Below are 23,777 nucleotides of genomic sequence, written 5' to 3'. Positions count from 1 at the left end.
AGGTAGGTACATGACTAGGTAGATACCTAATTAGGTAGGTATAGGTAAACAAGCATGTGTACCTGCGTGTGTATGTACCTGCGTGTGTGTGTACCTGCGTGTGTGTGTACCTGCGTGTGTGTGGTGACGGTGTTTGAGGAACGTGAAGAAACGCGAGCCACCACTACACGGCGCCTGTAACGGCCACTATCAGCACCCACAACACACTACAAACACGCTGGCAGCACCCACAACACACTACAAACACGCTGGCAGCACCCACAACACACTACAAACACGCTGGCAGCACCCACAACACACTACAAACACGCTGGCAGCACCCACAACACACTACAAACACACAGGCAACACCCACAACACACTACAAACACACAGGCAGCACCCACAACACACTACAAACACGCTGGCAGCACCCACAACACACTACAAACACCCAGGCAGCACCCACAACACACTACAAACACCCAGGCAGCACCCACAACACACTACAAACACCCAGGCAGCACCCACAACAAGATACAAACACACAGGCAACACCCACAACACACTACAAACACCCAGGCAACACCCACAACACACTACAAACACACAGGCAACACCCACAACACACTACAAACACACAGGCAACACCCACAACACACTACAAACACACAGGCAGCACCCACAACACACTACAAACACCCAGGCAGCACCCACAACACACTACAAACACCCAGGCAGCACCCACAACAAGATACAAACACACAGGCAACACCCACAACAAGATACAAACACACAGGCAACACCCACAACAAGATACAAACACACAGGCAACACCCACAACACACTACAAACACACAGGCAGCACCCACAACAAGATACAAACACACAGGCAGCACCCACAACAAGATACAAACACACAGGCAGCACCCATAACAAGATACAAACACACAGGCAGCACCCACAACAAGATACAAACACACAGGCAGCACCCACAACAAGATACAAACACACAGGCAGCACCCACAACAAGATACAAACACACAGGCAGCACCCACAACAAGATACAAACACACAGGCAGCACCCACAACAAGATACAAACACACAGGCAACACCCACAACAAGATACAAACACACAGGCAACACCCACAACACACTACAAACACACAGGCAACACCCACAACACACTACAAACACACAGGCAACACCCACAACACACTACAAACACCCAGGCAACACCAACAACACACTACAAACACCCAGGCAGCACCCACAACACACTACAAACACCCAGGCAACACCCACAACACACTACAAACACACAGGCAACACCAACAACACACTACAAACACCCAGGCAACACCAACAACACACTACAAACACCCAGGCAACACCCACAACACACTACAAACACACAGGCAACACCCACAACACACTACAAACACACAGGCAACACCCACAACACACTACAAACACCCAGGCAACACCCACAACACACTACAAACACACAGGCAACACCCACAACACACTACAAACACCCAGGCAACACCCACAACACACTACAAACACACAGGCAGCACCCACAACACACTACAAACACACAGGCAACACCCACAACACACTACAAACACCCAGGCAGCACCCACAACACACTACAAACACACAGGCAACACCCACAACACACTACAAACACACAGGCAACACCCACAACACACTACAAACACACAGGCAACACCCACAACACACTACAAACACACAGGCAACACCCACAACAAGATACAATCCAGGAGTCAAAAATTAGCATAAATCTTAAAACAAGAAATGACGGAACAATCCAGTGCTCTTGTGACTTAAGGAGCCATGTAAGGAGTCAGTAGTGAAGAACACGCTGACTATAGCCGTGGGTCGCAAGGAGCGGGAGTGCGTCAAAGCGGCGGGTGTGCACCAGAGCCGTTCAGGAACGGTGAACACACCTTCAGGAAATATTCCCTCCCACCACTCTGCTTCTCTCAACGGTCTTGACGCTGCCAGAGCTGATGTAAATATATTACTTGGTACTGGCGTGGTACCCCTGCAGGCTGGTGGATGGGGTCTGGTGCCTACTGAGGTAACGGAAGGGGGAGCAGTGAGGTAACTAGGGGGGATGGGGCGGGGTATGGTAGAGGGAGAGGTATCTGGTGGGGGGGAGGGGGACATGCCGGTGCTGCGTACTGTAGGATGGGGCCTAAAATGTGCTGTAAAGGTCTACAATATTGTAAAGATTTCCTTGTCTAGGTTAGTGAAGGCCACGTGACCATTCGTCAGTGTGTGTAACGCCTCTGACGCCATACTGTCGGTGTGTCAAGTGTGGGAGGCGGCCACTGAGGGTCTGGTCGGTGACGACGGCTTCCCTCCATCTTCTATGGCCTCTGGGGCATTCTTGGCTCCCCCTGTACTCACCTAGTTGTGTTTGCGGGGGTTGAGCTCTGGCTCTTTGGTCCCGCCTCTCAACCGTCAATCAACTGGTGTACAGGTTCCTGAGCCTATCGGGCTCTGTCATATCTACATTTGAAACTGTGTATGGAGTCAGCCTCCACCACATCACTGCCTAATGCATTCCATTTGTCAACCACTCTGACACTAAAAAAGTTCTTTCTAATATCTCTGTGGCTCATTTGGGCACTCAGTTTCCACCTGTGTCCCCTTGTGCGTGTTCCCCTTGTGTTAAATAGACTGTCTTTATCTACCCTATCAATTCCCTTCAGAATCTTGAATGTGGTGATCATGTCATGCCACTCCACTCCAGCCACTGATCATTCCCCCCCCCCCTGTGTGTGTGTGTGTGTGTGTGTGTGTGTGTGTGTGTGTCTGTTTACCTAATGCTGGTATTATGGGTACACCCACAAGGTGCAGGGGGGAGGGGGTGACCAACATTGTCACCACTTTGTGCCAAACTGTTCCGCCACCAGCCCTCATCTTCCCCCCCCCCCCTCCCTCCCGTTAGTGACCAATCCTATACTAACACACCCCCCCCCCCCCACCACAAGCATGTTGCGACCACACAACTTCTCAATCACGGGCTTCTTCAACGAGAAAAGTAAGCCAAGGGCGCGGCTTAGCTCGGCGGGCCAGTCGCACCTGTACACCTCAAGCCGCGGGTTGAACATGTGTTCCGTGCACCTGTACACCTCATAGGTGTTCCGTGCACCTGTACACCTCATGCTGGGGGTGTACCTGTGTTCCGCGCATCTGTACACCGCAAGCCAGGGGTGTACCTGTGTTCCGCGCACATGTACACCTCAAACCAGGGATGTACATGTGTTCCGCGCACCTGTACACCTCAAGCCGGGGGTGTACCTGTGTTCCGCGCACCTGTACACCTCAAGCCGAGGGTGTACATGTGTTCCGTGCACCTGTACACCTCATGCCGGGGGTGTACCTGTGTTCCGCGCACCTGTACACCTCAAGCCAGGGGTGTACCTGTGTTCCGCGCACCTGTACACCTCAAACCACCCATCAATGGTGTGCCCGGGTGGGTCTAGACCAGCAGGTGAGCTCCTGCCCTTCCCTCATACCCTCATCCCTCATACCATCAATGCACTTCTTCCAATCCCTCGCCCTTATCTTTTAGTCTTTACAAGCCTACCATGTGAGCTCCTTCAATTCTTTCCCCCCATTTTCTCAGCTGTCCGGACAATGGAAGACGCCGGGCTTGGGCTAGCGTCGTCCGGCCAGCAAGAAGAGGCAGGGACGGGTGACCTTTGGTCTCTTGCATGGTTGCACGGTTCCGCTGGCGGAGTCAAAGGTCACCTCTCGGATACATGGGAAGCAACACAAAGCTAAGTTAAACACTGGTCCAGGTCCTCCTACGCCTCCAAATATCACGTTTGAACAAGTTGTAACGTCTAACAAGTTGTAAAAAACTATCTAGCAAGTTGTAAAAATTTTCTAACGTCATAAAAACTTTGTAACAAGTTAGTTCCTCTCTCATCTGCGGCTACCACCACCAGCATCCTTGTTGCTGCGGGGGTGACGTGTCCCCGCCCCTCCCCAACCTTTACCCTCTGCCCTCTACAACATCTGCGCTCCGCAACATGTGCGCTCCGCAACATGTGCGCTCCGCAACATGTGCGCTCCGCAACATGTGCGCTCCGCAACATGTGCGCTCCGCAACATGTGCGCTCCGCAACATGTGCGCTCCGCAACATGTGCGCTCCGCAACATGTGCGCTCCGCAACATGTGCGCTCCGCAACATGTGCGCTCCGCAACATGTGCGCTCCGCAACATGTGCGCTCCGCAACATGTGCGCTCCGCAACATGTGCGCTCCGCAACATGTGCGCTCTGCAACATGTGCGCTCTGCAACATGTGCGCTCTGCAACATGTGCGCTCCGCAACATGTGCGCTCCGCAACATGTGCGCTGCGCAACATCTGCGCTCCGCAACATCTGCGCTCCATAGCATAACGTCTGTCAGCCAACTCCGAACCCGAACAAACCTGGCTTCGTTCGGGCGCTTCGAACTGGGGACCGAGTGAACCGCTAACCCGCTATAAGATAACCGCTCAACCAGCGTGCCGATCATATTTACCTGAATTTACCCGAGCGCTTTATCCTCGAAGAGGACAGGAAGCCGGCGGCTTGTCAAAGGTCTCCTCCATTTGCCCTTATGTGATATCCACTCCACCATAGGAGTGAATATCACATAAGGTGGACCAACCACCTCGTTGTGTCTGGACCAAAGACAGCGTCTAGAGTGGGCTCCTACGGGATCGCCATAGCCCGTGCTACTTGGAACTTTTTGTTCCAGATAGCGAATCTTAAACAACAACAGTGTCTAACAACCTGGCCATCTTAGGAGTGTCCTCAAGAGAGGGCCCCGAGGACGGCGCCTCTCTCCTCACTCCAGCCTGTAATTAACTCAACCCTAATTAAGTGTACGGAACCATCAGGATAATTACCCCTCTCGTGAACAAGCGGAGGAAGAGTGGCCCTTGTAGGTCTTGTCTCACGGCCTGTTGTTGTTGTAGGCTCTGTGTTTGTTTACACCCCGGCACCCTTGATGGAGGGCCCGCTCTCTTCCTTGTGGTCCAGTGTGGGTGCTCGCGCTCTGTGTGTGTACCTAGTTGTGCTTGCGGGGGTTGAGCTCTGCTCTTTCCGCCCGTCTCTCAACTGTCAGTCAAACAACTGTTACTAACTACTAACTAACCAACCATCTGCCCATCTGTTTCCGCCGGCGCCGGGAATCGAACCCCGGTCCCCATGACTACGTATTCAGCGTGCTGTCCACTCAGCTACCAGTGCCCCAGTGTGTGTGTGTGTGTGTGTGTGTGTGTGTGTGTGTGTGTGTGTGTGTATTCACCTAGTTGTGTTTGCGGGGGTTAAGCTTTGCTCTTTCGGCCCGCCTCTCAACTATCAATCAACTGTTTACTAACTACTTTTTTTCCCCACACCACACACACACACCCCAGGAAGCAGCTCGTGACAGCTGACTAACTCCCAGGTACCTATTTACTGCTAGGTAACAGGGGACATTCAGGGTGAAAGAAACTTTGCCCATTTGTTTCTGCCGGATGCGGGAATCGAACCCCCGTCACAGAATTATGAGCCCTGCGCGGTATCCACCAGGCTACCAGGCCCCCCCCCCTCGTGAGTGAGTGAGAGAGAGAGAGAGAGAGACCGCGAGAGAGACCGCGAGTGATTTGAACGCGACAGTAAAGAGTAATCAGGAGTGATCACGCACTCATGCAGCGGTCTCCCTCATAACTGTTGCTGTTCCATCGAGTGTGGCTCTACCTCACACTGGTGGCTCTACCTCACACTGGTGGCTCTACCTCACACTGGTGGCTCTACCTCACACTGGTGGCTCTACCTCACACTGGTGGCTCTACCTCACACTGCTGGCTCTACCTCACACTGGTGGCTCTACCTCACACTGGTGGCTCTACCTCACACTGGTGGCTCTACCTCACACTGGTGGCTCTACCTCACACTGGTGGCTCTACCTCACACTGGTGGCTCTACCTCACACTGCTGGCTCTACCTCACACTGGTGGCTCTACCTCACACTGGTGGCTCTACCTCACACTGGTGGCTCTACCTCACACTGGTGGCTCTACCTCACACTGGTGGCTCTACCTCACACTGTTGGCTCTACCTCACACTGGTGGCTCTACCTCACACTGGTGGCTCTACCTCACACTGCTGGCTCTACCTCACACTGGTGGCTCTACCTCACACTGGTGGCTCTACCTCACACTGGTGGCTCTACCTCACACTGTTGGCTCTACCTCACACTGCTGGCTCTACCTCACACTGCTGGCTCTACCTCACACTGCTGGCTCTACCTCACACTGGTGGCTCTACCTCACACTGGTGGCTCTACCTCACACTGTTGGCTCTACCTCACACTGGTGGCTCTACCTCACACTGGTGGCTCTACCTCACACTGGTGGCTCTACCTCACACTGGTGGCTCTACCTCACACTGGTGGCTCTACCTCACACTGGTGGCTCTACCTCACACTGGTGGCTCTACCTCACACTGGTGGCTCTACCTCACACTGGTGGCTCTACCTCACACTGGTGGCTCTACCTCACACTGGTGGCTCTACCTCACACTGCTGGCTCTACCTCACACTGCTGGCTCTACCTCACACTGCTGGCTCTACCTCACACTGGTGGCTCTACCTCACACTGTTGGCTGTACCTCACACTGGTGGCTCTACCTCACACTGTTGGCTGTACCTCACACTGTTGGCTGTACCTCACACTGTTGGCTCTACCTCACACTGCTGGCTCTACCTCACACTGGTGGCTCTACCTCACACTGGTGGCTCTACCTCACACTGGTGGCTCTACCTCACACTGGTGGCTCTACCTCACACTGTTGGCTCTACCTCACACTGCTGGCTCTACCTCACACTGGTGGCTCTACCTCACACTGGTGGCTCTACCTCACACTGTTGGCTCTACCTCACACTGCTGGCTCTACCTCACACTGCTGGCTCTACCTCACACTGGTGGCTCTACCTCACACTGGTGGCTCTACCTCACACTGGTGGCTCTACCTCACACTGGTGGCTCTACCTCACACTGGTGGCTCTACCTCACACTGGTGGCTCTACCTCACACTGGTGGCTCTAACTCACACTGTTGGCTCTACCTCACACTGGTGGCTCTACCTCACACTGGTGGCTCTACCTCACACTGGTGGCTCTACCTCACACTGGTGGCTCTACCTCACACTGGTGGCTCTACCTCACACTGGTGGCTCTACCTCACACTGGTGGCTCTACCTCACACTGGTGGCTCTACCTCACACTGGTGGCTCTACCTCACACTGTTGTTGGCTCTACCTCACACTGTTGGCTCTACCTCACACTGTTGGCTCTACCTCATACTGGTGGCTCTACCTCACACTGCTGGCTCTACCTCACACTGTTGGCTCTACCTCACACTGTTGGCTCTACCTCACACTGTTGGCTCTACCTCATACTGGTGGCTCTACCTCACACTGCTGGCTCTACCTCACACTACAGCCTGTCCTCCCACAACCAGTCCTCCCACAACCAGTCCTCGTACAGCCTGTCCTCCTACAGCCTGTCCTCGTACAGCCTGTCCTCGTACAGCCTGTCCTCGTACAGCCTGTCCTCCTACAACCTGTCCTCGTACAGCCTGTCCTCGTATAACCTGTCCTCCTACAGCCTGTCCTCCTACAGCCTGTCCTCCCACAACCAGTCCTCCTACAGCCTGTCCTCCTACAGCCTGTCCTCCTACAGCCTGTCCTCCTACAACCTGTCCTCCTACAGCCTGTCCTCCTACAGCCTGTCCTCCTACAGCCTGTCCTCGTACAGCCTGTCCTCCTACAACCTGTCCTCCTACAGCCTGTCCTCCTACAACCTGTCCTCCTACAGCCTGTCCTCCTACAGCCTGTCCTCCTACAGCCTGTCCTCCTACAACCTGTCCTCCTACAGCCTGTCCTCCAACAGCCTGTCCTCCCACAACCAGTCCTCCTACAGCCTGTCCTCGTACAGCCTGTCCTCCAACAGCCTGTCCTCCTACAACCTGTCCTCGTACAGCCTGTCCTCCAACAGCCTGTCCTCCCACAACCTGTCCTCCTACAACCTGTCCTCCTACAGCCTGTCCTCCTACAGCCTGTCCTCCTACAGCCTGTCCTCCTACAACCTGTCCTCCTACAACCTGTCCTCCTACAGCCTGTCCTCCTACAGCCTGTCCTCCTACAGCCTGTCCTCCTACAGCCTGTCCTCCTACAGCCTGTCCTCCTACAGCCTGTACTCCTACAACGTGTCCTCCTACAACCTGTCCTCCTACAGCCTGTCCTCCTACAGCCTGTCCTCCTACAGCCTGTACTCCTACAACCTGTCCTCCTACAACCTGTCCTCCTACAGCCTGTCCTCCTACAACCTGTCCTCCTACAGCCTGTCCTCCTACAGCCTGTCCTCCTACAGCCTGTCCTCCTACAACCTGTCCTCCTACAACCTGTCCTCCTACAGCCTGTCCTCCTACAGCCTGTCCTCCTACAGCCTGTCCTCCTACAACCTGTCCTCCTACAGCCTGTCCTCCTACAGCCTGTACTCCTACAACCTGTCCTCCTACAACCTGTCCTCCTACAGCCTGTCCTCCTACAACCTGTCCTCCAACCTGTCCTCCTACAGCCTGTCCTCCTACAACCTGTCCTCCTACAACCTGTCCTCCTACAGCCTGTCCTCCTACAGCCTGTCCTCCTACAAAGAACGTCGCTTTTCGCTCGTAGGCGTTACATAAGGCTAAAAATTGTCGTACTAGAAAATGGAAGCGGCTGGCGAAAGTGACATACCGTTCCGTTTTCTGTTGTGGGTCCTCTGGTAGGTTAGGATAGGGGCACTTTACATTGACCGTTTGCTGGACGTTGGGACACCTTAGGACGGACGACGGACTGAATACAATGCGAATACAAACCTGAAATTCTTGTTTGGTTACAAAACTTGATTAAGATACTGGAGGGCAATTAGCCTAGCCTAGGCTAGGCAAGGCTAGGATAGGTTAGGCTAGGTAAGGATAGGTTAGGCTAGTGTAGGCTAGGTTAGGCTAGGCTAGGTAAGGCTAGGCTAGGTAAGGCTAGGCTAGGCTAGGTAAGGTTAGGCTAGGCTAGGCTAGGTAAGGTTAGGCTAGGTAAGGTTAGGCTAGGTAAGGCTAGGCTAGGTAAGGCTAGGCTAGGCTAGGTAAGGCTAGGCTAGGTAAGGCTAGGCTAGGTAAGGTTAGGCTAGGTAAGGCTAGGTTAGGCTAGGTAAGGCTAGGCTAGGCTAGGTAAGGATAGGCTAGGCTAGGTAAGGCTAGGCTAGGCTAGGCTAGGTAAGGCTAGGCTAGGCTAGGTAAGGCTAGGCTAGGTAAGGTTAGGCTAGGTAAGGCTAGGCTAGGCTAGGAGGTTGGTTTGTTTTTACTGGGAGAGAAATCAAGAGAAGGGCGACACAACTGGTGGAACAGATCTGTCGTGAAGCTCTCGGAGAGATCAGCTGTCTCTCTAAGGTCTTGTGTAACAGTGTTGGAGAAATATATACGGCGTGGTCTCCCTCATGCACAGAAGCAAGCTTACACACCTGACTCAGTACCACACCTCCACACACCTGACTCAATAGTACACCTCCACACACCTGACTCAGTACCACACCTCCACACACCTGACTCAGTACCACACCTCCACACACCTGACTCAGTAGCACACCTTCACACACCTGACTCAGTACCACACCTCCACACACCTGACTCAGTACCACACCTCCACACACCTGACTCAGTACCACACCTCCACACACACCTGACTCAGTACCACACCTCCACACACACCTGACTCAGTACCACACCTCCACACACACCTGACTCAGTACCACACCCCCACACACACCTGACTCAGTACCACACCACACACCTGACTCGGTACCACACCTCCACACACCCGACCCAGCACCACACCTCCACCAACCCGTCCTCGACTCAAGTCCATTACATCCAGCGGTCGACCCCACAGACGCATTCATAAATTTTAACATGCTGTTCATTCAAAACGGGAATACATACAATGTCGCTAGGTGGCTGTCACCCCCTCGCTAGGTGGCTGTCACCCCCTCGCTAGGTGGCTGTCACCCCCTCGCTAGGTGGCTGTCACCCCCTCGCTAGGTGGCTGTCACCCCCTCGCTAGGTGGCTGTCACCCCCTCGCCATAGGTGGCCGTCGCCCCCTCGCCATAGGTGACCGTCGCCCCCTCGCCATAGGTGACCGTCGCCCCCTCGCCATAGGTGACCGTCGCCCCCTCGCCATAGGTGACCGTCGCCCCCTCGCCATAGGTGACCGTCGCCCCCTCGCCATAGGTGACCGTCGCCCCCTCGCCATAGGTGACCGTCGCCCCCTCGCCAGGTGACCGTCGCCCCCTCGCCAGGTGACCGTCGCCCCCTAGCCAGGTGACCGTCGCCCCCTCGCCAGGTGACACGATGATCGACGCGAGACCATTGACACTGGGCATGTCACCTATTCACGCAGCCTCTTCCCCCACGCGACCAATAGATTGTCCCCCTTTCTCCCATGTCTACCATCTTCTCCCATTGTTTAGTGTGCCCATTAGCCTCGCCATTCACAGCCATTGTGTGGCGCCCATCAAGCTCTTAGTAATGGCTGCCGTAATGGCTCGTGGCTGACTTTCTCTCACCTACACTTGAAGGGCCTGACTCAGGCCTCGTCAGCTCACTCAGGCCTCGTCAGCTCACTCAGGCCTCGTCATGTCACTCAGGCCTCGTCAGCTCACTCAGGCCTCGTCATGTTACTCAGGCCTCGTCAGCTCACTCAGGCCTCGTCATGTTACTCAGGCCTCGTCATGTTACTCAGGCCTCGTCATGTCACTCAGGCCTCGTCATGTCACTCAGGCCTCGTCATCTCACTCAGGCCTCGTCATGTCACTCAGGCCTCGTCATCTCACTCAGGCCTCGTCATGTCACTCAGGCCTCGTCATCTCACTCAGGCCTCGTCATGTCACTCAGGCCTCGTCATGTCACTCAGGCCTCGTCATCTCACTCAGGCCTCGTCATCTCACTCAGGCCTCGTCATCTCACTCAGGCCTCGTCATCTCACTCAGGCCTCGTCAGCTCACTCAGGCCTCGTCAGCTCACTCAGGCCTCGTCAGCTCACTCAGGCCTCGTCATGTTACTCAGGCCTCGTCATGTCACTCAGGCCTCGTCATGTCACTCAGGCCTCGTCATGTCACTCAGGCCTCGTCATCTCACTCAGGCCTCGTCAGCTCACTCAGACCTCGTCAGCTTACTCAGGCCTCGTCATCTCACTCAGACCTCGTCATCTCACTCAGGCCTCGTCAGCTCACTCAGGCCTCGTCAGCTCACTCAGGCCTCGTCAGCTCACTCAGGCCTCGTCAGCTCACTCAGGCCTCGTCAGCTCACTCAGGCCTCGTCAGCTCACTCAGGCCTCGTCAGCTCACTCAGGCCTCGTCAGCTCACTCAGGCCTCGTCAGCTCACTCAGGCCTCGTCAGCTCACTCAGGCCTCGTCAGCTCACTCAGGCCTCGTCAGCTCACTCAGGCCTCGTCAGCTCACTCAGGCCTCGTCATGTCACTCTGGCCTCGTCATGTCACTCAGGCCTCGTCAGCTCACTCAGGCCTCGTCAGCTCACTCAGGCCTCGTCAGCTCACTCAGGCCTCGTCAGCTCACTCAGGCCTCGTCAGCTCACTCAGGCCTCGTCAGCTCACTCAGGCCTCGTCAGCTCACTCAGGCCTCGTCAGCTCACTCAGGCCTCGTCAGCTCACTCAGGCCTCGTCAGCTCACTCAGGCCTCGTCAGCTCACTCAGGCCTCGTCAGCTCACTCAGGCCTCGTCAGCTCACTCAGGCCTCGTCAGCTCACTCAGGCCTCGTCAGCTCACTCAGGCCTCGTCAGCTCACTCAGGCCTCGTCAGCTCACTCAGGCCTCGTCATGTTACTCAGGCCTCGTCATCTCACTCAGGCCTCGTCATGTCACTAAGGCCTCGTCATGTCACTCAGGCCTCGTCATGTCACTCAGGCCTCGTCATGTCACTCAGGCCTCGTCATGTCACTCAGGCCTCGTCAGCTCACTCAGGCCTCGTCATCTCACTCAGGCCTCGTCAGCTCACTCAGGCCTCGTCATGTTACTCAGGCCTCGTCATGTTACTCAGGCCTCGTCATCTCACTCAGGCCTCGTCATGTCACTCAGGCCTCGTCATGTCACTCAGGCCTCGTCATGTCACTCAGGCCTCGTCATGTCACTCAGGCCTCGTCAGCTCACTCAGGCCTCGTCATCTCACTCAGGCCTCGTCAGCTCACTCAGGCCTCGTCATGTTACTCAGGCCTCGTCATGTTACTCAGGCCTCGTCATCTCACTCAGGCCTCGTCATGTCACTCAGGCCTCGTCATGTTACTCAGGCCTCGTCATGTTACTCAGGCCTCGTCATCTCACTCAGGCCTCGTCATCTCACTCAGGCCTCGTCAGCTCACTCAGGCCTCGTCAGCTCACTCAGGCCTCGTCATCTCACTCAGGCCTCGTCATCTCACTCGGGCCTCGTCATCTCACTCAGGCCTCGTCATGTCACTCAGGCCTCGTCATCTCACTCAGGCCTCGTCATCTCACTCAGGCCTCGTCATCTCACTCAGGCCTCGTCATCTCACTCAGGCCTCGTCATCTCACTCAGGCCTCGTCATGTCACTCAGGCCTCGTCATCTCACTCAGGCCTCGTCATCTCACTCAGGCCTCGTCATCTCACTCAGGCCTCGTCATGTAACTCAGGCCTCGTCATGTTACTCAGGCCTCGTCATGTTACTCAGGCCTCGTCATGTTACTCAGGCCTCGTCATGTTACTCAGGCCTCGTCATCTCACTCAGGCCTCGTCATCTCACTCAGGCCTCGTCATCTCACTCAGGCCTCGTCATCTCACTCAGGCCTCGTCATGTTACTCAGGCCTCGTCATCTCACTCTGGCCTCGTCATCTCACTCAGGCCTCGTCATCTCACTCAGGCCTCGTCATGTTACTCAGGCCTCGTCAGCTCACTCAGGCCTCGTCAGCTCACTCAGGCCTCGTCATGTTACTCAGGCCTCGTCATGTCACTCAGGCCTCGTCATGTCACTCAGGCCTCGTCATCTCACTCAGGCCTCGTCATCTCACTCAGGCCTCGTCATCTCACTCAGGCCTCGTCATGTTACTCAGGCCTCGTCATGTTACTCAGGCCTCGTCATGTTACTCAGGCCTCGTCATGTTACTCAGGCCTCGTCATGTTACTCAGGCCTCGTCATGTTACTCAGGCCTCGTCATCTCACTCAGGCCTCGTCATCTCACTCAGGCCTCGTCATCTCACTCAGGCCTCGTCATCTCACTCAGGCCTCGTCATGTTACTCAGGCCTCGTCATGTTACTCAGGCCTCGTCATCTCACTCTGGCCTCGTCATCTCACTCAGGCCTCGTCATCTCACTCAGGCCTCGTCATGTTACTCAGGCCTCGTCAGCTCACTCAGGCCTCGTCAGCTCACTCAGGCCTCGTCATGTTACTCAGGCCTCGTCATGTCACTCAGGCCTCGTCATGTCACTCAGGCCTCGTCATGTCACTCAGGCCTCGTCATCTCACTCAGGCCTCGTCAGCTCACTCAGGCCTCGTCAGCTCACTCAGGCCTCGTCATGTCACTCAGGCCTCGTCATCTCACTCACACCCAGGCTTTATCGTCTCTCCCACGGTAGCTTTCCCCTCATTATCGCCTCATTGTCACCAGCATACCTGGTCCCGCGTATTTACACACCTGTAGCGGCACCAAACCTGCCACCCGCCGGAAGTCTTAACGAGTCGAAACGGCTAAAAATTTACATTTAAGGGTCATACTTAAACATGAAAAGAAGATCAAGTTGCGTGAGATACGAGTGTCGCACCAATATTAAAGGTCACATGACCTCTCCTCTAACCACAGTGAGGTGCGACATAATTTATCCTGTCTAACGAACTTAGTAGAGTTTTTCTATTACAGAAAATTTAGATGTATCAGGAGAGCGCGCCAAGCCATTACGACTGTATAGCACTGGGAAGGGGTCAGGATAAGGAAGAAATCCACAAGGGCCGTGATGAGGGTTCGAACCTACGTCCCAGAGGATAACAGATGCGCCTTAATCGACTTTTTTTTTTTTTTTTTAATTTTGCCCCGAGGGGCGAGTTTATTGGGCAGCGCCACTCATCTTGTGAGTGGACACACCGCCATAGTGACAGTATTGGGCAGCGTCACTCATCCTGTGAGTGGACACACCGCCATAGTGACAGTATTGGGCAGCGCCACTCATCTTGTGAGTGGACACACCACCATAGTGACATTATTAGGCAGCGCCACTCATCTTGTGAGTGGACACACCACCATAGTGACAGTATTGGGCAGCGCCACTCATCTTGTGAGTGAACATACCGCCATAGTGACAGTATTGGGCAGCGCCACTCATCTTGTGAGTGAACATACCGCCATAACAGCATGTACAACACTCCCCAAAAGGAAGAAAACCCGCTGGGTTGTTCATCCTGTCACTTGTACCCAGACACAACTGGGACTTGCTTAACTGTCTCAAGTGAACAGCTCCTCAAACAAGAAGATTAACATCTGTCAACCCATAAAAGCTTACGTTATCTTGCGGGTGCAAAATGGGAGAATCTTTTAAGAACAGTATCAATATTTGACAAATAGTGTTTTCCTAACTCAAACAATGTGGGGTTTATTATTCAACACATACTTCTAATGTCTCTCAGGAGTTCACATTCACGTAGATAGTGGTCAAGGCGGTGTCCATCACTCTCACCACAGATTCTGCAACTTCGCTGATCAACTGTTGTTTCCATTCCGTATCTCCATGGATATTTGTATCCAAGACGGATTCTCGCTATTACTGATTCTCTCCCTCGTCCTCCTCCTCTTCGGCCATAATGATTGGGATTGCCAGCTGCAACCATGTTGTACCATCGTACAGATTCACTGGTTTGTGCTTCTATCCTCCTTTCCTCAGTTATCTTGTCACGGTGATGTTGCCTGACAATACCTCTAATTTGTAGTAGAGTCTTGGGTATGAAGTATTCAATATGGTCTCCTTCAGCGCCTTCAGCAGCCAGCACATCTGCTCGTTCATTCCCACATATTCCAACATGGGAGGGGATCCACAGAAACTTGATGACTCTTCCCTGATTGGTAAGTGCTCTCACAGCTCTCTTAATTTCAGCGACTATTGCAAGATTTTCTGCCTGATTTTTACTAAGGCTTTGAAGTGTTGCTTTTGAGTCGGTGCAAATCACTGCACCATTAGTGTTCCGTTCAAGAAACCTTAACGCCATAACAATGGCAGTTAGCTCTGCTTGCGTTGAAGAGGCATAGTTCTCAATACGCGCTTTTTCTTCATTTCTGCGTTGAAAAGTATTATCCTTGATTACCGTGTATGCTGCACCAGCCCTGCCATTGCCTCCTTAATCGACTGTGCCACGACGTGGTTAAAAAGAACTTTTAACTAAAGTTCAAAAGAAAGTAGAAAGAAAAGATTTCTCTGTGTAATGAAGTAAGGGCGAAGAGGTAGAAAAACTAATTAACAGAGCCCGGGTACGTGTAGGAATTGTATATAACCCTGGTTTGTGTCTCGGAGAGACTGCAGGATCCGTGTGGGGGCAGTAGAACTCCCGGTTACAATTCCATTAACCATGTTGCGGCACAGTCGATTAAGGCGCGTCTGGGATCCTCTCGGACGTAGGTTCGAACCCTCATGACGGCCCTTGTGGATTTATTCATTTGATGCATCACGCTATTGTGATGTCTGTGTGTCAGGATAAGGGTTTGCGACGGGACGGGGGGGGGGGGGGATGGAATGGTGCCCAACCACTTGGACGGTCGGGGACGGAACGCCGACCTGTGTGACACTCTACCGTCCAGCCCAAGTGGTTGGGGCAGAAGTCATATACCGAGACTTGGATCAGTGGTTCAGCAACACACTGGAGCGTCAAGTGGAGACACAAAACAAGAAGAGAGTGAGGTACTAACCGGAGACGGTCCGCTTGGATACACACAACGGGCGGGGTGCCTCAGGGACCAGTACTCCGCCCCATCCTCTTCATCATCTTCACAACCGACTCAGACTCAACACTATTAAAAACAATCTCACAATTAGCGACATAAAGCTAGGAGAACCTCGATTATCAGGCAGGCAGCTTACGTCTTCAGAGGCACTTAGACAAAGAACACAGGGGTCAGAGGCACTTAGACAAAGAACACAGGGGTCAGAGGGACCCAGACAAAGAACACAGGGGTCAGAGGCACTTAGACAAAGAACACAGGGGTCAGAGGCACTTAGACAAAGAACACAGGGGTCAGAGGGACCCAGACAAAGAACACAGGGGTCAGAGGGATCTAGACAAAGAACACAGGAGTCAGAGCAACTTAGACAAAGAACACAGGAGTCAGAGCAACTTAGACAAAGAACACAGGGGTCAGAGGGATCTAGACAAAGAACACAGGGGTCAGAGGGATCTAGACAAAGAACACAGGGGTCAGAGGGATCTAGACAAAGAACACAGGGGTCAGAGGGACCCAGACAAAGAACACAGGGGTCAGAGCAACTTAGACAAAGAACACAGGGGTCAGAGGGATCTAGACAAAGAACACAGGGGTCAGAGGGACCCAGACAAAGAACACAGGGGTCAGAGGGATCTAGACAAAGAACACAGGGGTCAGAGGGATCTAGACAAAGAACTCAGGGGTCAGAGGGACCCAGACAAAGAACACAGGGGTCAGAGGGACCCAGACAAAGAACACAGGGGTCAGAGGGATCTAGACAAAGAACACAGGGGTCAGAGGGACCCAGACAAAGAACACAGGGGTCAGAGGCACTTAGACAAAGAACACAGGGGTCAGAGGGATCTAGACAAAGAACACAGGGGTCAGAGGGATCTAGACAAAGAACACAGGGGTCAGAGGGACCCAGACAAAGAACACAGGGGTCAGAGGGATCTAGACAAAGAACACAGGGGTCAGAGGGATCTAGACAAAGAACACAGGGGTCAGAGGGATCTAGACAAAGAACACAGGGGTCAGAGGGATCTAGACAAAGAACACAGGGGTCAGAGGGATCTAGACAAAGAACACAGGGGTCAGAGGGACCCAGACAAAGAACACAGGAGTCAGAGGGACCCAGACAAAGAACACAGGGGTCAGAGGGATCTAGACATAGAACACAGGGGTCAGAGGGATCTAGACAAAGAACACAGGGGTCAGAGGGACCCAGACATAGAACACAGGGGTCAGAGGGACCCAGACATAGAACACAGGGGTCAGAGGGACCCAGACAAAGAACACAGGGGTCAGAGGGATCTAGACATAGAACACAGGGGTCAGAGGGACCCAGACAATATACTCGTCGCCAGTGACGACTTCAAGTACACACAACAGTAAGCGTTGACCTTGTTGCTGGCAAACATGTCAACACAACACCCTCAACACTCCCAATATTGACCCAAAGGTTCCCCGTTATCTGTTGACTCGGGGTACTCCGCACGCTCTCGCACTCATGCCTGCACTCTGGTGCACTCTAATAAACACCGCGCTTCAAGAGCCCTCTCGTAGTTTTTGGCTCTAGAGCTGGCACTGTTATAGTGGTGCCTTGGTGGTAGTCTGTCATTATGTGTGGGTGGAGCCACACCCTGTTGGTCTACACTCCACCCACGCTATGTGTCACCCCCGCCCACACTATCTGCCACCCCCACCCACACTATCTGCCACCCCCGCCCACACTATCTGCCTCCCCCGCCCACACTACCTGCCTCCCCCACCCACACTACCTGCCTCCCCCACCCACACTACCTGCCTCCCCCACCCACACTACCTGCCTCCCCCACCCACACTACCTGCCTCCCCCACCCACACTATCTGCCACCCCCACCCACACTATCTGCCTCCCCCACCCACACTATCTGCCTCCCCCACCCACACTATCTGCCACCCCCACCCACACTATCTGCCACCCCCACCCACACTATCTGCCTCCCCCACCCACACTATCTGCCTCCCCCACCCACACTATCTGCCTCCCCCACCCACACTATCTGCCTCCCCCACCCACACTATCTGCCACCCCCACCCACACTATCTGCCACCCCCACCCACACTATCTGCCACCCCCACCCCCACTATCTGCCACCCCCACCCACACTATCTGCCACCCCCACCCACACTATCTGCCTCCCCCACCCACACTATCTACCACCCCCACCCACACTATCTGCCTCCCCCACCCACACTACCTCCCCCACCCACACTACCTCCCCCACCCACACTATCTGCCTCCCCCACCCACACTATCTGCCTCCCCCACCCACACTATCTGCCTCCCCCACCCACACTATCTGCCACCCCCACCCACACTATCTGCCTCCCCCACCCACACTATCTGCCTCCCCCACCCACACTATCTGCCTCCCCCACCCACACTATCTGCCTCCCCCACCCACACTATCTGCCTCCCCCACCCACACTATCTGCCACCCCCACCCACACTATCTGCCTCCCCCACCCACACTATCTGCCTCCCCCACCCACACTATCTGCCTCCCCCACCCACACTATCTGCCTCCCCCACCCACACTATCTGCCACCCCCACCCACACTATCTGCCTCCCCCACCCACACTATCTGCCACCCCCACCCACACTATCTGCCTCCCCCACCCACACTATCTGCCTTCCCCACCCACACTATCTGCCTCCCCCACCCACACTATCTGCCTCCCCCACCCACACTATCTGCCTCCCCCACCCACACTATCTGCCTCCCCCACCCACACTATCTGCCACCCCCACCCACACTATCTGCCACCCCCACCCACACTATCTGCCTCCCCCACCCACACTATCTGCCTCCCCCACCCACACTATCTGCCTCCCCCACCCACACTATCTGCCTCCCCCACCCACACTATCTGCCTCCCCCACCCACACTATCTGCCTCCCCCACCCACACTATCTGCCACCCCCACCCACACTATCTGCCACCCCCACCCACACTATCTGCCTCCCCCACCCACACTATCTGCCTCCCCTACCAATTAATAGACCTACTTGACCTATAACAGCCATCCGCTCGCCAAAATTTCCACTCACCCACACCGCACTCACCCACACCGCACTCACCCACACCGCACTCACCCACACCGCACTCACCCACACCGCACTCACCCACACCGCACTCACCCACACCGCACTCACCCACACCGCACTCACCCACACCGCACTCACCCACACCGCACTCACCCACACCGCACTCACCCACACCGCACTCACCCACACCGCACTCACCCACACCGCACTCACCCACACCGCACTCACCCACACCGCACTCACCCACACCGCACTCACCCACACCGCACTCACCCACACCGCACTCACCCACACCGCACTCACCCACACCGCACTCACCCACACCGCACTCACCCACACCGCACTCACCCACACCGCACTCACCCACACCGCACTCACCCACACCGCACTCACCCACACCGCACTCACCCACACCGCACTCACCCACACCGCACTCACCCACACCGCACTCACCCACACCGCACTCACCCACACCGCACTCACCCACACCGCACTCACCCACACCGCACTCACCCACACCGCACTCACCCACACCGCACTCAATTCCTCCCCACCACACAGCCACACTATACATATTCCGGCCCATTCTCTCTATTTGCCACTCCGCGCAAAACGGAACAGTTTGGGCAAAGTGGACACGTACAAAGCACCACCTTAACCTCTCCAGACGAGGCGAGGGAAAACGTTAATATAACGGTGGTGTTTTTTTCAGTAATGCGTCACATTTGTAACGGATTGGTGGATGCCTTTAAAAAGTGGTGTGTTAGGTGAGAGGACTGTGGCATAGAACCCCGGGAGTGGCCCTTGTGCCCTGCCTCACCCCACCCGTGCCTCATTCCGGTGCATCACCCCCTCGCCTCACCCTTCCCCACGCACCTCACCCTGCGCCTCACCCCCGAACCTCACCCCCCCCCCCGCGCCTCACCCCCTACGCCTCACCCCAACCCCCCCGCGCCTCACCCCCTACGCCTCACCCCAACCCCCCCGCGCCTCACCCCCTACGCCTCACCCCAACCCCCCCGCGCCTCACCCCCTACGCCTCACCCCAACCCCCCCGCGCCTCACCCCCTACGCCTCACCCCAACCCCCCCGCGCCTCTCCCCAACCCCCCCGCGCCTCTCCCCAACCCCCCCGCGCCTCTCCCCAACCCCCCCCCCCGCGCCTCTCCCCAACCCCCCCGCGCCTCTCACCAACCCCCCGCGCCTCACCAACCCCCCGCGCCTCTCCCCAACCCCCCGCGCCTCACCCCCTACGCTTCACCTACACCTCACCCCCCCCCCTCACCCCCCCCCGCCTCACCCCCCCCCCGCCTCACCCCCCCCCCCGCCTCACCCCCCCCCCCGCCTCACCCCCCCCCCCCCCCCCCGCCTCACCCCCCCCCCCCGCCTCACCCCCCCACACGCCTCATCCCAGCGCCTGACCCCCGCGCCTCACGCCGCGCGTGATGGCTGCGCGATATTGCTGCGCGACACCACCAAGACGCCCTCGCCAGCTCCAAGCCTACACTCCAGGGTGAACGACTGCGGGCGTGGAGTGCCGGGCGTGGGCGGCGTGGGCGGCCAGTCACCATAACCGTGCCGTGGGAGCCGGCCAGATGGGTTAAGTGGGAAAGGTCAGCCACGCCCACACTCAAACCCAATCAGCCTCCACTTTATCTCACATGACCTAATAAGCGCCTGCAAAACTCTCTTTTTTTTCCCCACTGTGTCTCCTTGCAACATTGATAATAAAGTGCATAGTCAGGCCAGTGGTGTGTTCGAGGAGCCACTCGGCAGGTACGGTCAAGGTAAGGCTGGGGTGACGAGGCAGTCCGCTGAGCACAGTCATTAAGGAGCGGAGCATAACAGAACACTGGGGTGATTACATGACACACTGTGACCACCAGGGTGGTGGTGGGGGGGCTGGTGCAACACTCGCCACCAGGGTGGTGGTGGTGGGGGGCTGGTGCAACACTCGCCACCAGGGTGGTGATGGGGGCTGGTGCAACACTCACCACCAGGGTGGTGGTGGTGGGGGCTGGTGCAACACTCACCACCAGGGTGGTGGTGGTGGGGGCTGGTGCAACACTCACCACCAGGGTGGTGGTGGTGGGGGCTGGTGCAACACTCGCCACCAGGGTGGTGGTGGTGGGGGGCTGGTGCAACACTCACCACCAGGGTGGTGGTGGTGGGGGGGCTGGTGCAACACTCACCACCAGGGTGGTGGTGGTGGGGGGCTGGTGCAACACTCGCCACCAGGGTGGTGGTGGTGGGGGGCTGGTGCAACACTCGCCACCAGGGTGGTGGTGGTGGGGGGCTGGTGCAACACTCACCACCAGGGTGGTGGTGGTGGGGGGCTGGTGCAACACTCGCCACCAGGGTGGTGGTGGGGGCTGGTGCAACACTCACCACCAGGGTGGTGGTGGTGGGGGCTGGTGCAACACTCGCCACCAGGGTGGTGGTGGTGGGGGGCTGGTGCAACACTCGCCACCAGGGTGGTGGTGGTGGGGGGCTGGTGCAACACTCGCCACCAGGGTGGTGGTGGTGGGGGCTGGTGCAACACTCACCACCAGGGTGGTGGTGGTGGGGGCTGGTGCAACACTCACCACCAGGGTGGTGGTGGTGGGGGCTGGTGCAACACTCGCCACCAGGGTGGTGGTGGTGGGGGGCTGGTGCAACACTCGCCACCAGGGTGGTGGTGGTGGGGGCTGGTGCAACACTCACCACCAGGGTGGTGGTGGTGGGGGCTGGTGCAACACTCGCCACCAGGGTGGTGGTGGTGGGGGCTGGTGCAACACTCACCACCAGGGTGGTGGTGGTGGGGGCTGGTGCAACACTCACCACCAGGGTGGTGGTGGTGGGGGGCTGGTGCAACACTCGCCACCAGGGTGGTGGTGGTGGGGGCTGGTGCAACACTCGCCACCAGGGTGGTGGTGGTGGGGGCTGGTGCAACACTCACCACCAGGGTGGTGGTGGTGGGGGCTGGTGCAACACTCGCCACCAGGGTGGTGGTGGTGGGGGCTGGTGCAACACTCACCACCAGGGTGGTGGTGGTGGGGGCTGGTGCAACACTCACCACCAGGGTGGTGGTGGTGGGGGCTGGTGCAACACTGTCCACAAGGACAAACATCAACCACTCCACGCCCACTATCATGCAAGAAACTTTTGCATCACCCTCACTCTCTACCAATATCACCGGGGCGGCGCACTACACCAAGCCACATGTACCGCGTTCATGACATGTCACCAACGATGTCCCCCTCCGGTGGGGAGGTCACCTCCCCCACACGTGCAAGCAGTCTACACGTGCAAGCAGTCTACACGTGCAAGCAGTCTACACGTGCAAGCAGTCTACACGTGCAAGCAGTCTACACGTGCAAGCAGTCTACACGTGCAAGCAGTCTACACGTGCAAGCAGTCTACACATAGCGCACCCTGCTGTCGTTGGGTGTAGATGACGCAGGTTCTGGACGCCTGCAGTTTCCACCAACGTTGCCCAAAGCAAAAGGCGGGAAAAGTAACTGACCAAAGTATTAACAAATGAATACAAACCAAATCATCTCCGTACTCCAGTGGCAGGAAGCGGCCGGATCACAAGAGCAACAAGCCAGGTGTGCTCCACACCTGTAGAACACGAGGCGTGCAAGCAACATGATCCATGGTGTTGAGGTGTGGGGTAGGGTTGGGAGGGAGGGAAGCGCTGGACGGGGCCCCTCAGGAGCCAGCACCCGGGAGCTAGCACCCAGGAGCCCACAGGAGCACTCAGCGAAGACTTGTCACCGGGGTGCTGTTCCTCTCCTCACTCACACCACCACACACACATAAAAGTACAACTAGGTGAGTACATTCTCTCAATACTTCTCCACTCACGTCATTAGGCCTACACACACACACACACACACACACACACACACACACACACACACACACACACACACACACACACACACACACACACACACACACACACACACAGGGGCCTCGTAGCCTGGTGCAGGGGCCTCGTAGCCTGGTGGATAGCGCGCAGGATTCGTAATTCTGTGGCGCGGGTTCGATTCCCGCACGAGGCAGAAACAAATGGGCAAAGTTTCTTTCACCCTGAATGCCCCTGTTACCTAGCAGTAAATAGGTACCTGGGAGTTAGTCAGCTGTCACGGGCTGCTTCCTGGGGTTTGTGTGTGTGTGGTGTGGGGAAAAAAAAATAGTTAGTAAACAGTTGATTGACAGTAGAGAGGCGGGCCGAAAGAGCAAAGCTCAACCCCCGTAAAAACACAACTAGTAAACACACACACACACACACACACACACACGTTCATGCCCAAACGCACTCAAGAAACACATGTTTAGTGTCATTTCACACTAGCGAAGCAACACACCTGTACCCACAGCAACACCTACACCGTGATATCATTTCTCATAACGATTGAAAAACAAAACTGTAGGTAGGTGTTGCGGGCGGCCTCCACACCTGGAGAACACCGACACTCCGTCAACCACTTGACACACTCGAGCGCGCACCCCACACACACACGCAGCGGTGTTGGGGTGGGCTTAAGGTCAGTGTGTGGTGCTGTGGTGGTCACTGTCAGTGTGTGGTGCTGTGGTGGTCACTGTCAGTGTGTGGAGCTGTGGTGGTCACTGTCAGTGTGTGGTGTGGTGCTGTGGTGGTCACTGTCAGTGTGTGG

At 56.0% G+C, this 23,777-nt stretch overlaps 2 protein-coding genes across 2 annotated transcripts in view; one reads left to right on the top strand and one right to left on the bottom strand.

Annotated features, from left to right (window-relative positions):
- Window positions 1-23,777, bottom strand: part of LOC123766393 (uncharacterized) — a 192,007-nt gene that overhangs the window by 154,099 nt on the left and 14,131 nt on the right. The gene's annotated exons all lie outside the window — the stretch shown is intronic.
- LOC138354374 (involucrin-like) lies at window positions 15,835-17,414 on the top strand. The gene is made up of 2 exons (XM_069308549.1): window positions 15,835-15,999; window positions 16,167-17,414. Exons 1-2 carry the CDS (start codon window positions 15,835-15,837, stop codon window positions 17,412-17,414), a joined length of 1,413 nt encoding a protein of 470 aa, XP_069164650.1.

Source organism: Procambarus clarkii, chromosome 62 (assembly GCF_040958095.1).
Source record: "Procambarus clarkii isolate CNS0578487 chromosome 62, FALCON_Pclarkii_2.0, whole genome shotgun sequence".
NCBI lineage: Eukaryota > Metazoa > Arthropoda > Malacostraca > Decapoda > Cambaridae > Procambarus > Procambarus clarkii.
Note: the sequence above shows the minus strand (reverse complement) of the source record. Positions and strands in the feature narration are given on the sequence as shown.

What these genes read in the sequence shown, in the direction of transcription:
- LOC138354374 (XM_069308549.1), top strand. Translation starts at nt 15,835, where the DNA reads ATGGTGCCCAACCACTTGGACGGTCGGGGACGGAACGCCGACCTGTGT. An exon ending in CAAAACAAGAAGAGAGTGAG is followed by an intron (nt 16,000 to 16,166) that starts GTACTAACCGGA and finishes CTCGATTATCAG; the next exon opens with GCAGGCAGCTTACGTCTTCA.